The 15,061-nt window shown below is 38.1% G+C and overlaps 1 protein-coding gene across 1 annotated transcript; it reads right to left on the reverse strand.

Moving 5' to 3' along the window:
- Positions 1-11,857, reverse strand: LOC122140691. The gene is made up of 6 exons (XM_042745338.1): positions 11,765-11,857; positions 11,223-11,269; positions 10,491-10,802; positions 9,971-10,222; positions 9,796-9,861; positions 1-269 (listed from the first exon to the last, which is right to left on the reverse strand). Coding segments are annotated over exons 1-6 (792 nt in total). The 5' UTR covers positions 11,767-11,857; the 3' UTR covers positions 1-156.
- Between the last annotated feature and the right edge of the window lie 3,204 nt (positions 11,858-15,061).

Consider the following 15,061-nt stretch of genomic DNA (forward strand, 5'->3'; position numbering starts at 1 on the left):
TGGAACGACATGGGGGTAAGTGATTAATGACTAAATATTCATTTTGGGGTGGAGCATCCCTTTAAAGCCTTTATACATAATGCATTATAAAATTATAATTATCCATAATGTGTGTTGCAATATATTATATCTTGTCTGAAATAATTATAACCAAATTTAAACTACGTAGCGTAATAGTCGGTGATTCCTGGTGATAATTATAATCAGAGCCAGGCCAATCAGAACCAGAGAAAAACCCATTCCAACACGCATAATCCAATCAAGTACAGCTGGAAGAGGGAAATTGGGAAGAGAACACATTTTTAATGTTCTTTAAACTCACTACTCAAATAATTTGTAAAGCTCTCAATGTGTGGGATTAATTTTGCAGCAAAAGTGTTCAGTCACAGATCAAAAATCTAATTATTAAATTAAATATTTTAAAACACACCTAAATATATATTGCACAAAACTGAAATACAAATGCAAAATTGAATAGCAAAAATAAATGAATGAATTGTGAATCACGCATTTGACTTTATTTTAAGGGGCAATATAAGGTTTGGATGCCTTGGAATAAAAAAGGTTGAGAACCACTGCCCTAGTCCGAACATTCACTGCTATTTCACACACACACACACACACACACACACACACACACACACACACACACACACACACACACACACACACACACACACACACACACACACACACACACACACACACACACAAGTAAACATGAATGCTCAAATATTAGAATAATTCTGTTGTTTTAGGTTTCTTGATTCTATGTTTATGTTTATCATTATATGTCATATTTTTTATTTTTTTGCATTCTGCTCTTTATGTAGCTTTATGTAGATTTCAAGTATTTTAGTTAATATAATATATATATATTTTTCAATCACTATAGGTTTTGTGATGTTATTTGCCATAAATGCGATGCGTTGACTGCTGTAATATACTGTGAGATATTAGTGGCTGTTTGTAGTTGTGCTGGGGCCTATTTGGGGGAAAATCCAAGGCCATATTTACTCCCAGTCCGTCCCTGCTCAGAAGCTACATGTTTCAAAGAAGACAAAAGTTAAATTAACCCTGATCTTCAAATTCAAAATTTCACCCCCGGCTCTTAATGCATTGTGTTTTCTTCTGGAGCATCAGTGAATGTTTGAATCTTCTGTAATAGTTGCATGTGAGTCCCCTCAGTTGTCTTCAGTGTGAAAAGATGGATCTCAAAATCATACAGTTAACAAAACAGTATTAAGAGTCAGGGGGATGTAAACTTTTGAACAGGGTTATTTTTATAAATTCAACTATTATTCTCCCTTGTGGACTAAATGCAAATATCTTTTATGTGAAACATCTTGTTCAGGTCAGTACTTAATAAAAAATAACACACATTTTGTATGATCTCTCTTATTTTGGTAAAATAATTAACATTTTGCAGATTCTGCAGGGTGTATGTAAACTTTTGACTGCAACTGTATGAAGATTGATATATAAATCTTCTTTATTTTTCTTCTCACTGATGTTGAAAAATGATATTGAAAACACTTAGCTAAGTTAGCGTTTTACCTCAGAATAAAATCAATAGATATCGCTGTTATTTTGTAATGCTGTTAACACTTTCTCTGAGGAGCGGCAGTAATGAGTTTTCTGGTTTGTCATGTGATGTTTGACATATACCCTTTACTGGAACAAAGTCAGTCACAAAAGATTTTATAGTTAAAAAACTATACATTTTAGGTTTATGCAAAATAAAAAGTGTTTACTGACTGAAAAATACAAAATTGAAATATATTTTATGCTATTTGTGTGTATTTTCACATTTTAAAGTCGATAAATGTTCTTTTTGTGGCAAAAACCATCTTCCTTTTAAACTACACACAATTAACACAGTAATATAAAAAAAAATGTTGGTGTGTTAAATATACAGTATTCTATTACTCTGATTGCAATTACGGTACTGTGATTTTTACTGTAATAAAAAATACAGTATTTAATCCATGTACTGTGATTAAAATTACAGTCAGCATACTGTGGAATATATTACAGCAACTTACTTGCCAATTGCTGCCAGCAAGTTACTGTAAATTTCACAGTAATCTTTTTACAGTGTAGAAGCAACACGGCCAGCTGGTGTAACTGGTTTGTGTCAATTTATATAACCAGTATTTTTATATACATTGTTATATATTTATAAAATACAATTATACAAAGGGAAAATTTATGAAAGGCATTTTTTGTGTTTATGCAGTACATGGATAATTGTGCACGCATCTACGAATAATTTTGAGTCCAATATCATCCCATATTAAATGACAAGTAATGGTTAAATGATTGCAGAAATGTTATTCATTTTAAGGGTTCAAAGTGTCTTGTGTAACATTATGTAGACCTATTCTTCGAAATGAGCTGGCAGCAGATATCACACAGAACAAAATGTTATCATTTCATATTAAATGAAATTAAACAATTTAATAATTAAACAATTTAATAATGCAGTTGAAAACATAAAGCCATTAATATGACAACTGAATACAATAATAATAAAATTAATGCAGCGATTTTGTAGAACCACATTTTACGTAAAATACATATGAATTATCATGAGATTATGTTGGATTAATATGTTTCTGGCATGTTGCATGTTTCTTAAAAGAACTGTTGCCAAATAATGCTAGAAAACTTATAAATCACAGCAATAATGATCCAATCCTAAACTCTTCAGTATTTGCTTATTTAAATTCAAATGTGAACAATTTATTTATTTATTTATTTTGGCCAGGCAGTGTATATGTTCATTTTGATGCATATAATGGTAAATTGCAGTGTGCATTTATGGGGAAAAAATGGTTAATTTAACTCAGTGAGAGTGAAATAAAACTGTGTGTCTGTCTCCCCTCTTCTCCCTCCAGTCAGCAGCTTTACTGTGCCAACTTTTGTAGCATTTTCAAAACTAGAACTAACTGGTGCTGAAACAGGGGGGTTCATGACTCTTTAAAAATAAGCAGGTGTAGCAGAAGCTAAGGTGAGAATTGATGCCTCTCTTTGGAGTGAGTTGTTTTGGCTGTACAGTCGTGGCCAAAAGTTTTGAGAATTACATAAATATTTGAAATTGGAAAAGTTGCTGCTTAAGTTTTTATAATAGCAATTTGCATATACTCCAGAATGTTATGAAGAGTGATCAGATGAATTGCATAGTCCTTCTTTGCAAAGAAGGCAAACTTAATCCCAAAAAAAACCTTTCCACTGCATTTCATTGCTGTCATTAAAGGACCTGCTGAGATCATTTCAGTAATCATCTTGTTAACTCAGGTGAGAATGTTGACGAGCACAAGGCTGGAGATCATTATGTCAGGCTGATTGGGTTAGAATGGCACACTTGACATGTTAAAAGGAGGGTGATGCTTGAAATCATTGTTCTTCCATTGTTAACCATGGTGACCTGCAAAGAAACGCGTGCAGCCATCATTGCGGTGCAAAAAAATGGCTTCACAGGCAAGGATATTGTGGCTACTAAGATTGCACCTAAATCAACAATTTATTGGTTCATCAAGAACTTCAAGGAAAGAGGTTCAATTCTTGTAAAGAAGGCTTCAGGGCATACAAGAAAGTCCAGCAAGCGCCAGGATCGTCTCCTAAAGAGGATTCAGCTGCGGGATCGGAGTGCCACCAGTGCAGAGCTTGCTCAGGAATGGCAGCAGGCAGGTGTGAGCGCATCTGCACGCACAGTGAGGCCAAGACTTTTGGAAGATGGCCTGATGTCAAGAAGGGCAGCAAAGAAGCCACTTCTCTCCCAAAAAAACATCAGGGACAGATTGATCTTCTGCAGAATGTATAGTGAATGGACTGCTGAGGACTGGGGCAAAGTCATATTCTCCGATGAAGCCCCTTTCCGATTGTTTGGGGCATCTGGAAAAAAAGGCTTGTCCGGAGAAGAAAAGGTGAGCACTACCATCAGTCCTGTGTCATGCCAACAGTAAAGCATCCTGACACCATTCATGTGTGGGGTTGCTTCTCATCCAAGGTAGTAGGCTCACTCACAATTCTGCCAAAAAACACAGCCATGAATAAAGAATGGTACCAAAACACCCTCCAACAGCAACTTCTTCCAACAACCCAACAACAGTTTGGTGAAGAACAATGCATTTCCCAGCACGATGGAGCACCGTGCCATAAGGCAAAAGTGATAACTAAGTGGCTCGGGGACCAGAATGTTGAAATTTTGGGTCCATGGCCTGGAAACTCCCCAGATCTTAATCCCATTGAGAACTTGTGGTCAATCCTCAAGAGTCGGGTGGAAAAAACAAAAACCCACTAATTCTGACAAACTCCAAGAAGTTATTATGAAAGAATGGGTTGCTATCAGTCAGGATTTGGCCCAGAAGTTGATTGAGAGCATGCCCAGTAGAATTGCAGAGGTCCTAAAAAAGAAGGGCCAACACTGCAAATACTGACTCTTTGCATAAATGTCATGTAATTGTCGATAAAAGCCTTTGAAACGTATGAAGTGCTTGTAATTATATTTCAGTACATCACAGAAACAACTGAAACACAGACCTAAAAGCAGTTTAGCAGCAAACTTTTTAAAAACTAATATTTATGTAATTCTCAAAACTTTTGGCCACGACTGTACTGTAGGTTCCCTTTCAAGGGAACTTCGAACTGCGTCCTCTAGGGGTCGCTATGGGGAACACCTCGTCGTGACCCGTGTCTGAAGCATACAAATGAAAAAACACCAACGAGTTGGCCGGCGACAGCCTCTGACGTCACTACCGGTGCGACTATAAAACAGGCACCGGGAAAAACACGTCATTCTCTTCTTCGTCTTCACTGACTGTTTTGTTTGAAGCGTGCATCTGAAAGAACCGGTAAGAGCGCTCTTTCTCTGTCTATCATGGCGACTACTAGCAAGCGTTTAGACAATGTATGCATCCGTGTCGGCATTATTTGACACCCGATGACACACGATCTTTATGTGATTTGTTTGGGTAAAGAGCACGCACGCGATGTCTTTGAGGAGGCAGTCTGCGTGCATTGCGAGCGTTTTTTCAAGGAAAAAGCTCCGCTCTCGTTCGTCTCTCTTTCAAAAAAAAAAAAAAAAAAAAAGGCAGCCATCGGCTTCCCCCGGTTCAGGACCCGCCGCTGCTGAGGCACGGAGGAGAATGAGCTCGTGAGAATTTCAGGTGGATCTGTCTGAATGGTTTAGAGAGGGACTTTCCCTTTCGCGCTCATAATGGCATCGGACGAGAGAGAGCCTCGGGAGGACGATGTTATATCTTTAACACTTTCTGATACTGAGGTTAGTGCTCTGCTGGGTTTTTACCCAGGAAAAGCAGGAGATATTTGAGGATGGTGAAGAAGCTGAGGCTGAGCCTTCTCAATTCTCCTGCCCTGCGTATGTAGAGCTGTTGGAGTTTATGGATCGCGCCTCGATGAGCGTTATCTTTCCGACAATAGCCCTCCAGCTCAGGTGAGCCTTCCATTTCTGCCTGATCTCCATACAGAGATCAAAAGGAAATGAAAGAGGCCGTTTTCTTCTCGCATCCATCGGTTTCAGCATAAGAGTTTTGCCGACATCGAGGCGATGCGCGAAAACGGCTATGAGAGGATGCCCCCTGCAGAAAGAGCTTTCGTTCTGCGGGGGAGACATCCTCTCTTAATCTCCCTCCTTGCCATCTAAGCCCCTTCAAGCAATGCATCTTGCTTAAATGGCAGGGCATACGCAGCAGCAGGTCAGGCTGTGGCTTTATTACAAAATAAATGCTTCAAGCATATCAGACTGATCTGCTAAGAGACCTGGATAAAGGCGAAAGCCTTTTTCCTGATCAGGTAGCCGAGCTGCGCCGCACCACAGGCCTCTCTCCGGGCTACCAAGCAGGCCGCCTCTGCCAAGCGCAGGACTATGGCGGCCATGGTGGTGGCGGAGAGACATCTGTGGATGAACCTGGCAGACATCGGGAAGAAAGAAAAGGCTTTCTTCTTGATGCTCAGGTTTCGCCTTCTGAACTTTTCGGTATTTCCGTTGAGACGGTGATCGAGAAGTTCGGGGAGATGAAGGCGCACTCCGCTGCTTTCAGATCCTTCGTTCCACAAAGGTTCAGGTCTGAGCCCTAACAACATAGTGGTCCTGGCCTGTCTCGATCTGAGGATCAAAGACGGGCACCAGAAGGCTAGTGTCGCGACTCACGCTCCTCCCCCACCTGCGGGCAGGGTTAAGAGGATTTGTGGGTCACAAGGGGGTAAGCAGAACCTAAGGGATGTGATCCAGACGAGGCAGCGTTCTCGTCTGAGTCAGAGTGATACTGAGGTATCTACTCGTTCCCTTTAGGGATTTTTAACCTCTGCTTTTATCCTCCCCTTCCTAATTCCCCTGTAACCACCAGCTCTCCACCTGATCGAGGTTAGGTGGAAACATCTAACGCATAACAGTCTCCTATGCTGGACCTATAATGTTTTTGGCTGGTTCTATGTTCATAGCAACCACCTTACTGATGGTCCGGACTAAAAGGAGGCGCCCCTTGAGCGGGGCTCCAGCGCGGGAGGGTGGGAGTATAAAAATAACCCTTTCTGTATATACTTATGTGTAAATTTCTGGTGGTTATGTCTACTAATAAACTCTGTGAGTTTCCTTTGCAGTGCTCAGTTACAGTGTTTACTAAACACTCGTCAGCACCAGCCATCCGGCTTCATGTTCCGGTATTAGGCGGCTGAGATCACAGGTTTCTGCGGGAGCCTCCTTGATCATCAGGCCTGGCACAGCACTGCAGGGAATTTCATGGATGTCCGGCCAGGTCACTCTGAGGGGTCTCCTGGCCGCTTAGGTGCTGTCGCATCCAGCGGGAAGTGAAGGTGGCAGTTACAGAAGTCTTTTTGTATATGCTGCCTCAGGTGATGCTCCCCTCGCCAGAGGTTTATAAAATTTGAGCTTGCCTCTCCCGTGCGGTTCAGCGCCTCTGCGATGCTTAGGAACTTTTAGGTACACACGCTAAGCTCTGTGTACTTTCTGAAAACCACATGGTGGTCAGTGTGCACGTGAACACTTTGCGCACTTTCTAAAAATCCACGTATTGGTAAGTGTGCACGCAAGACTCTGCGCACTTTCTGAAATCCTGTATGGTAAGGGTTACGCGCTCCGCCTCGTTCTCTTTCTTGAGATGATTAGACCTTGGTTCCTTGGGCTCCATTCAGCCAGTGTGTATTTGTTTATACACTTCAAGCATCGCTTCCCTCAACATGAGGGGCTATTCGGGCGATTCTCGTGGTAGTTTAGCAGCGCTCCCCTTTTCCAAGAAGGGTCGCCTATGAGCGTGCTACTCTGGATTTAGGAGTTCTCCTCTCATATGAGACTGAGTTAACTGTTTTTCCCAGAGCGCTCCAGCATTATTTCCACAGATCGAGTTGATGACTCTCAAACATACTTTTTTGAGATGCACCATTCCATCTATGAGCTGCTCTATCAGAGTGCCACGAGAGCCCTTCCTTAGAACAGTATTTGAAAATCCATGATATGGTAAGTGTGCACGTGAAGTCTTTGCAACTGAAATCCACACTGTGGTAAGTTCGCACGCTAGTACTCTGCGTTCTTTCTAAAATCCTATATGGTGAGGGCTTCGCGCGGTTGCTTCGTGCCCTTTCTTGAGTTGGTAAAAAGCCCCGTTCATCTTGGGCGCCACTCCACCTATGTATCCTCGGATACCTATCTAAACAGGGTGTTGCTACTTGAGATCTGTTGAGACAGCTCCTTCAGCAAGCTTTTGCGGAAACAAGCTGTAGCCCCTGTGTGACAGGCAAGACTTAGTATAAAATGCTAGGTTCCTAGCCGTATCCCTTTAAAGGAATCTTTCCTGATTCCAAGCCTTTAGCTCTACCACCGGGCCGAGGCCCTAACAATTAAGTTGGGTATGTAGCTTAGGCCTTTGGCCGTAAGGGGTATTGTCACAGACAGCCGTCTAAACGTCCCGGGGGCAACTCCCATTGAAATGGTAGAGTTGGTACTTAGTGTTCGCCATGATTCTGGCCTGCACTCCCCTCAGCATGGCGGCGTGGGTATACTGTTCCCCATAGCGACCCCTAGAGGACGCAGTTCGAAGTTCCCTTGAAAGGGAACGTCTCAGGTTACGAATGTAACCATGGTTCCCTGAGTAGGGAACGAGACACTGCGACCTCTAGCTCCCTGCCATGCTTCGGACGCAAGCTTCAGACGAAGAAGTGAATGACGTGTTTTCCTAGTGCCTGTTTTAGAGTCGCACCGGTAGTGACGTCAGAGGCTGTCGCCGGCCAACTCGTCGTTGGTTTTTTCATTTGTATGCTTCAGACACGGGTCACGACGAGGTGTTCCCCATAGCGACCCCTAGAGGACGCAGTGTCTCGTTCCCTACTCAGGGAACCATGGTTACATTCGTAACCTGAGACGTTTTGTATTAGCTATGTCCTACATTGAGTCAGTGGTCACTCTCTCGTAAAAAGTGCATACGCAGTTGCCGGAAGCCAGTGATAATAGTTTATAAAGCTTTAAATATGGATATTTTTCTTACAAATAAAAAAAACATGGCTTGGCTTTAGAAGGCATTCATTAACCCACTGGAGTCTTATGGACTACTTTAGTCTTATATAAAAAAAAAAAAAATTAAAACAAGCATGCAATGACCACAAATGAATGGAAATAGTGGAGTACAGTTCCATCATTTAAAATGTACTCAAGTTAAAGTACACAATTTTTAAACTACTTAAAGTATTTTGACATTTTCTAATAAAATCTACTTAAAGCTGCAGTCGGTAAGTTTTGTTCTTTGTCACCCTCTTTGTGTTGAAACCTGCAATTGCAGTTATTTGCAGAATTATCATCTTTGCGAGGGTTGTGCAGCGGCTCGGCTCCAGTGCGAATGAATCTAATGTTTTGAGGTGAATGTGTGGCTGTCAGTCATCACACAGGAGTGGATACTTTACTTTGGAATCACAGATTAAAGCTTACATCTTTGAATATTTTACCCAAATATGAACTTTCACCGGATATTGTCATCTGAACAAGTAATAAGTCTGCCGCTTATGTTCTGATCAACTTTGGAAAAAAGCATCGCATCAAACCGTGCAAATTATTATTATTATTATTATTATTATTATTGTTCTCAAATTGTTAATGTTAACAACATCAGCATTGTGTGACTACATGTGTGAATTATATACAATCATATATATTTAAATTCCAATACATAATATTCACAAAATTCCAAACCAATATAAATAAATTATATAACGAAATCGTTCGTTTAACACTAAAATCAAATTTTTGTTTCTTAGAACTGCTTCTCTTTAAAATACAAATCTTGTGTAATCCTGCATAGGCTATCTGTAATCAGATGCACATTTAAAACTGGAACTTAACCCAATTTCAGTCAATTTTAAGTTCAATTTCAACTTCTTTATGTTTACAGATGTGACATAATGACACGGAAGCATGCTCGAATTTCCCCCAAAAATCTACCTGTACCACTCAAATTAGAAAACATTATTACAAGCTTACTGTTGTGAATCGCAGGCTAAAATAAGAAGACTGAAGACTGAACAGTGGCTGGTTATGTATTTGACCCAAAATCTATTTTAAATCATTTTAACCAAAAAATTTTATGGACTGCAGCTTCAATTACAGTAACAGCAGTATTTGTAATTTGTTACTTCACACACCTGGTTTTGTGAAATATAATTTTAAATGTGTTTAAAGTTTTGATTCACACCTATTGTTTTTGATCTGTGACCACAAAACATTTGTCAGAAAATGAATCCCTTATTACTGTCTCCTGTTTTACTTACAAACTTGTTTAGTGTCATCAGTTTTGTCATCATCTGTGTGGTTTTCCTTTGAGTCTGTACCGGATCCTGTGAGAATATCAAAGATTAGTCATACAGTTGCTGTTCAAATCATGAATAAACCTCAGCTGTCCACTTTAAGAATAATATTTCTAAACATCCACTGAGTTTCTGTCACCTGTGACTGTCACTGTGATCAAGATTTCATCATCAAAGTCCAGAACTCTGTATGTTCCTTCATCAGTGACTGTTAACGCATTAATGGTCAGGTTTCCATCTCTGACAGTCAACTGATCGCTCCTGACCCCGGCTCTTCTCTTCCAGACCTCCGTCCACTCTGTGCTGATTTTGTTCTGATGCACAACTTTTTTAGTATTGCTCAACAGATCATCAAGCTTCAGCTCCTCACCCATTTTCACAGAAATCTCATCTGAGCAGACAAACAGACAGACAGTTCATCCTTCACCATTATTATTATAGTGGAATCAATCCAGACCATAAACACATATTAGGGGACAAAATTGTGATTATTTTAAAAATCAGCCATTGGAAAGTCTGTATTGAATTGAAATAATCTGAATATTAGATGGGACGTGTCAATCTTTATGTCTTTGGTTATGGCCCTGCATGCAACACCAACATTATCACACTGTTGTTAGGAAAACACATGCTGATGCTTTGATCAGTTTGGACTTTACCCTGAATATGAAGATAGTACTCCAGGGTCAGTCGCTCAAGCATTGACTGAGCATTATTGTAATTGACTCTCAAAACATATTTCCCTGCGTCACTGAAACTCAGATCCTTGATGACGACGTCACAGTTTCCTTGTTTAAATACTCGTCCATTTTCACTTTCACATTCTTCATTCTGACAAACATAGATCGTTTTTGACCAACTGCTTAAATGATAATGAGAGATCTGTCTGGCCTCAAATTCACACGGCAGGATGACGCTGTCTCCCTTTTTTCCTGTCACATGTACAAGTTTAGTTCCTGCACGAGGAGTTCCTGCAAATACAGACAGTTAATTTAATACAAAGTATCAATACATGTGTTTCTGTTTATTCTCGGTAATCAAGGTCATCTAAAATATTTTAGTTAACTGGATTAAAGACTACATAAATGAAAGTAATAAGGAGCCAATAACATTAGCTGTGCCACATTTCAAAAGCTTCAAATGTTGATGACAAAAATGCTAAACTGTATCAGATGTGTCAGTGCAGTTATTAATTAATGAACAGGACTGAACTGCATTGATAACACATTTATGTCATTGTGTGTGATGATACCATGATGGGAAATTTTCATAATCAATCTCCCACAGTCACTTGACTAAATGACATGAAAGTGAAATAAGCAACTACAACATCTCTACATGCTACTGAAATAAATAAATAAAAGTTACAATTTGTAAACACAAATACTTACCACTGTAACAGATAAAGCAGAACAGCAGCCGCAGAAGATTTGAAAACCTGATGAGAAAACAGAAAAGATGGTTTATGTGAAGATAAAGACACATCACAAACACCTTCTTTTTTTTTTTTTTAAAAAAAAACCCCTCCTGATCGTAAAATATAAACATTCACTTTCACTTTCATTCTATCTGAATATTTAACACCTGTGGATCTTAATGTGACGTTAAAAGAAGTATATAATCTTAATCAAACTATAATCTTAATCTTTGGTGTAATTAATGATAATTAATGAATAATTAATTAATGATTCCTCAAAATGATCAGTCAAATTTACAACAGGCTTTACACATTCAGTAGGCTAACATTGTAACGATTCTATAAGATTATATATATATGTAATATATTAAAAACTTCGCTAAAATCATCGTCATAATCGCGCATAGAATAAACATGTTGACTCACTGCGTACAGTTCCCACAAATAGAAACACAACAATCTAGATAACAACAAAACACACAGACTGTATTTATATTTACAAACATGAACACTTACATGGAGAAAGTTCTGCAGGGGTCTAATTTTCAGATGTCAAAACTTTGTAAACCATTGCGTGTTCGACGACATTTTAAAAAAAATCAAAACCGAGAGTATAGGCTATAGTCTCGTGAGCGGGCGGTAGCTACTTGTTTTTATACTGCACACTCGTTTGACGTTTCGCTGAGCAAAATAATAATAATAATAATAATAATATGCAATGTCCTTATGCAATGTCCATAATAATATGAAAATATTATTTGAAGTTACCGTCATACAAATGTAATTTATTGGTGTAGTCTAAACCAAGTGTATGTATAAAAAGTATACACAAATATATATATTTTAAAGGCGTTAATGGCTCATTCCCTTGGAATAATAATATTGTTGTTACATTATTGTAATGTAATTCATAGATTTACATTTTCTTCGCATATTTACTATTACATATTCGTTTTTAATCTACGTGCATGTAAATAAAAGTATTTAGACAAATATTATGATTCATGTTCCTGGTCATTTTACCCGATTACTTAATGTAAGCTGTAGCCTGATATGTGTCTAAACTTTGTGAACCATTGCACGTTTAGTGAGATCTAAGTACAGTAAAAACAAATGATTTCCACGCATGAGCTGAGTCTGGGAATGTGGAGCCTACACTGTGAGGAGTATGATTGGTGTTTACTGTCCTCTGCTGGATGATTCTGTCAAAGCAGATCTAGCTCTAATGTAGTCTATAATCTTGCATAAACGCGTGGTTAACGAAACTCTGTGAGATTTGTGAGTCCAGATACAGTAAATTAATGATGACACAATAATAAGACATGAAAAAATACTTTAGTAATTTATGATAAATACTATAGTGTTTTTGAACCATATATAGTGAATATACTTGAATGAATTTGTTGTGGTAATTCTATAGTTGCTTTGGTAATATAACAACTACAGTAATATAAACAAATTACTTTACCCAATATGGTATTCCTGTAAGTTTTATACATCTATAGATATATTATATTACAATACACTACAATTTACTGTAGTAAAAACTGAAGTATACTACAGTATTTATTATAGTTTATCAGTTCTCTATAGTTAATCCTACAGTATGCTGTAGCATTCATTAGCAAAGTGTTGTAAATACTATAATATATACAGTATAATACACTTTACTACAGTATGGTTCAAAAACAATTTACTATAAATTACTATATTATAGTATTTTTTCATGTGGGATTCCATAAAATGTGGGGTCTAGCCCACGTACGTGTGCATACATACTGAAAATTTTAATATATTGCAGAAATATGTTGACAGTATCTTCTGCAGATCCATGGAATAAATTGCATGAATTTTGTACCAATTAAAAAAAAAAAAAAAAAAAAAGTTATGTGCCTTGCTATGGTGCTATACGTTGTTCATTAATCAGTCAGAGCTGGCAGATTTGACAGATTTTTATGTTCACTGTTTAAGATTGTTGTAAAGCTATCGATGCCTTCTGCTGTACTTACAACAATATTTACTGTCATCAGTTTTGTCTTTATCAGTGTCATGCAGTTTTTCCTTTGCTTCTGTACAGAATGTTGAAATGTTAATTATTATTAATTTGTTGTTTAAACATAATATTTCTAAACATCACTGAGTTTCTCTGACCTGTGAGTGTCACTATGATCAAGATGTTTCCTTCAGGGTCCAGAACTCTGTATGTTCCTGCGTCTCTGGCTGTGAAATTACTAATGATCAGGTTTCTATCTCTGATGGAGATCCGTTCTCTCTGAACTCCATCAGTTCTTCTCCAGATCTTCTTCCACTCTGTGCTTCTTCTGCTCTGATGCTGCACTTCATCAGCGTTTGACAACAGAACATCCAACTCCAGCTCCTCACCTGTTTTCACAGAAACATCATCTGAGGAGAAACACAAAGTCATTAATCATTATTATAATCAATCAAAACCATGAACATATATTTTGGATTGCGGAACCAAATGTAATCATAATCTGAATATCAAGCTTGTTTCACTCAGAGTTTATGTTGTTTCCAGTCCAGCATGCCATATCAACACTATTACTGAAGAAAACCAGAAAGCACATGCTGATGATCAGTTTTTATTTACCCTGAATATGAAGTTGGTACGTTCTGATCAGTCGTCCAGCTATGTCTGATTATTATTGTAATAGATTCTCATAAAGTATTTCCCAGCATCATTGAAGCTCAGATTCTTCATGAAGATGTCACAGTTTCCTCGTTTAAATACTCATCTACTACATTCTTCAGTCTCACAAACAGGGATGATTTCTGTCTGACTGTTTAAACTCATATCAGAAATCTCTCTGTCCTCATATTCACATGACAGTGTGATGCTGCCTCCTTTTTCTCCTGACACAGATACAGTGGAAGATTCTGCAAATACAGACAGAATATTCAGAATACAAAGTTTCATTGTGTTTCAATAGTAACACTTTACAGTAAGGTTCATTAACATGAACTAAAAATGAATAATACTTCTACAGCATTTATTAATCTTAGTTAATGTAAATTTCAGCATTTACAAATGCATTATTAAAATCACAAGTTGTGTGTGATAACACTACTTAATGCACTGAACTAACATGGACAAACAATGAATAACTTTATTTTTATTAACTATAACAAAGATTTAAATATATTGTTCATTCATGTTGGTTAATGCATTAATTAATATTAACAAATGATGCATTGTATAATGCAAAAATGTATGTTTGTTATACAGTAAAAATGTATGAATATTTATACACCTAGCTTTTCAGAGCGACGAGCTTTGTAAAAATCGACGTGTTTCAGAAGGCGGGGCATAGAGGAGAAACAATAATGTACATTATGTGGAAAATAATGTGTTTTTTTTAACCTTAAACCACATACACACATTTCATTACACCAAATACACAAAATAATGTTCTTTTTAGCAGCATCATATGACCCCTTTAAATGTCCCATATTGTACACCTTTCTGGAGTTTTATTTTAGATTTTGATGTCCTTAAGAATATATGTTTGCGGTATAAATACCAAAAACCATCTCAATTTATTTGTACAGCTCCTTTCTCAGGAGCTCTGCTGAGAATAGGTCGATTTTGGCCTGTCTAATTAATATTCATGAGCCTCTCTTCTGATTGGCCTGTTGTTTACTAAGTGACGCACGGCCAGACCAATCGCAGGTAACTAGGATCAGCAGACGTCACAGCGCTATTGTTATGGACGCATCTACAGATTTCTTGCAATATGTTTCTTGCATCTCACGACTATGTCGTGTATGAAATAATGTCTGCATGTGTGTAAA

The sequence above is a fragment of the Cyprinus carpio genome, chromosome B19, assembly GCF_018340385.1.
Source record: "Cyprinus carpio isolate SPL01 chromosome B19, ASM1834038v1, whole genome shotgun sequence".
Lineage (NCBI taxonomy): Eukaryota > Metazoa > Chordata > Actinopteri > Cypriniformes > Cyprinidae > Cyprinus > Cyprinus carpio.

Coding starts and splice junctions, on each gene's coding strand:
- LOC122140691 (XM_042745338.1), bottom strand. Junction 10,223..10,490: donor GTACTATCTTCATATTCAGG/GTAAAGTCCAAA, acceptor TTGTCTGCTCAG/ATGAGATTTCTGTGAAAATG. Junction 270..9,795: donor TGATGACACTAAACAAGTTT/GTAAGTAAAACA, acceptor TCCCTCTTCCAG/CTGTACTTGATTGGATTATG.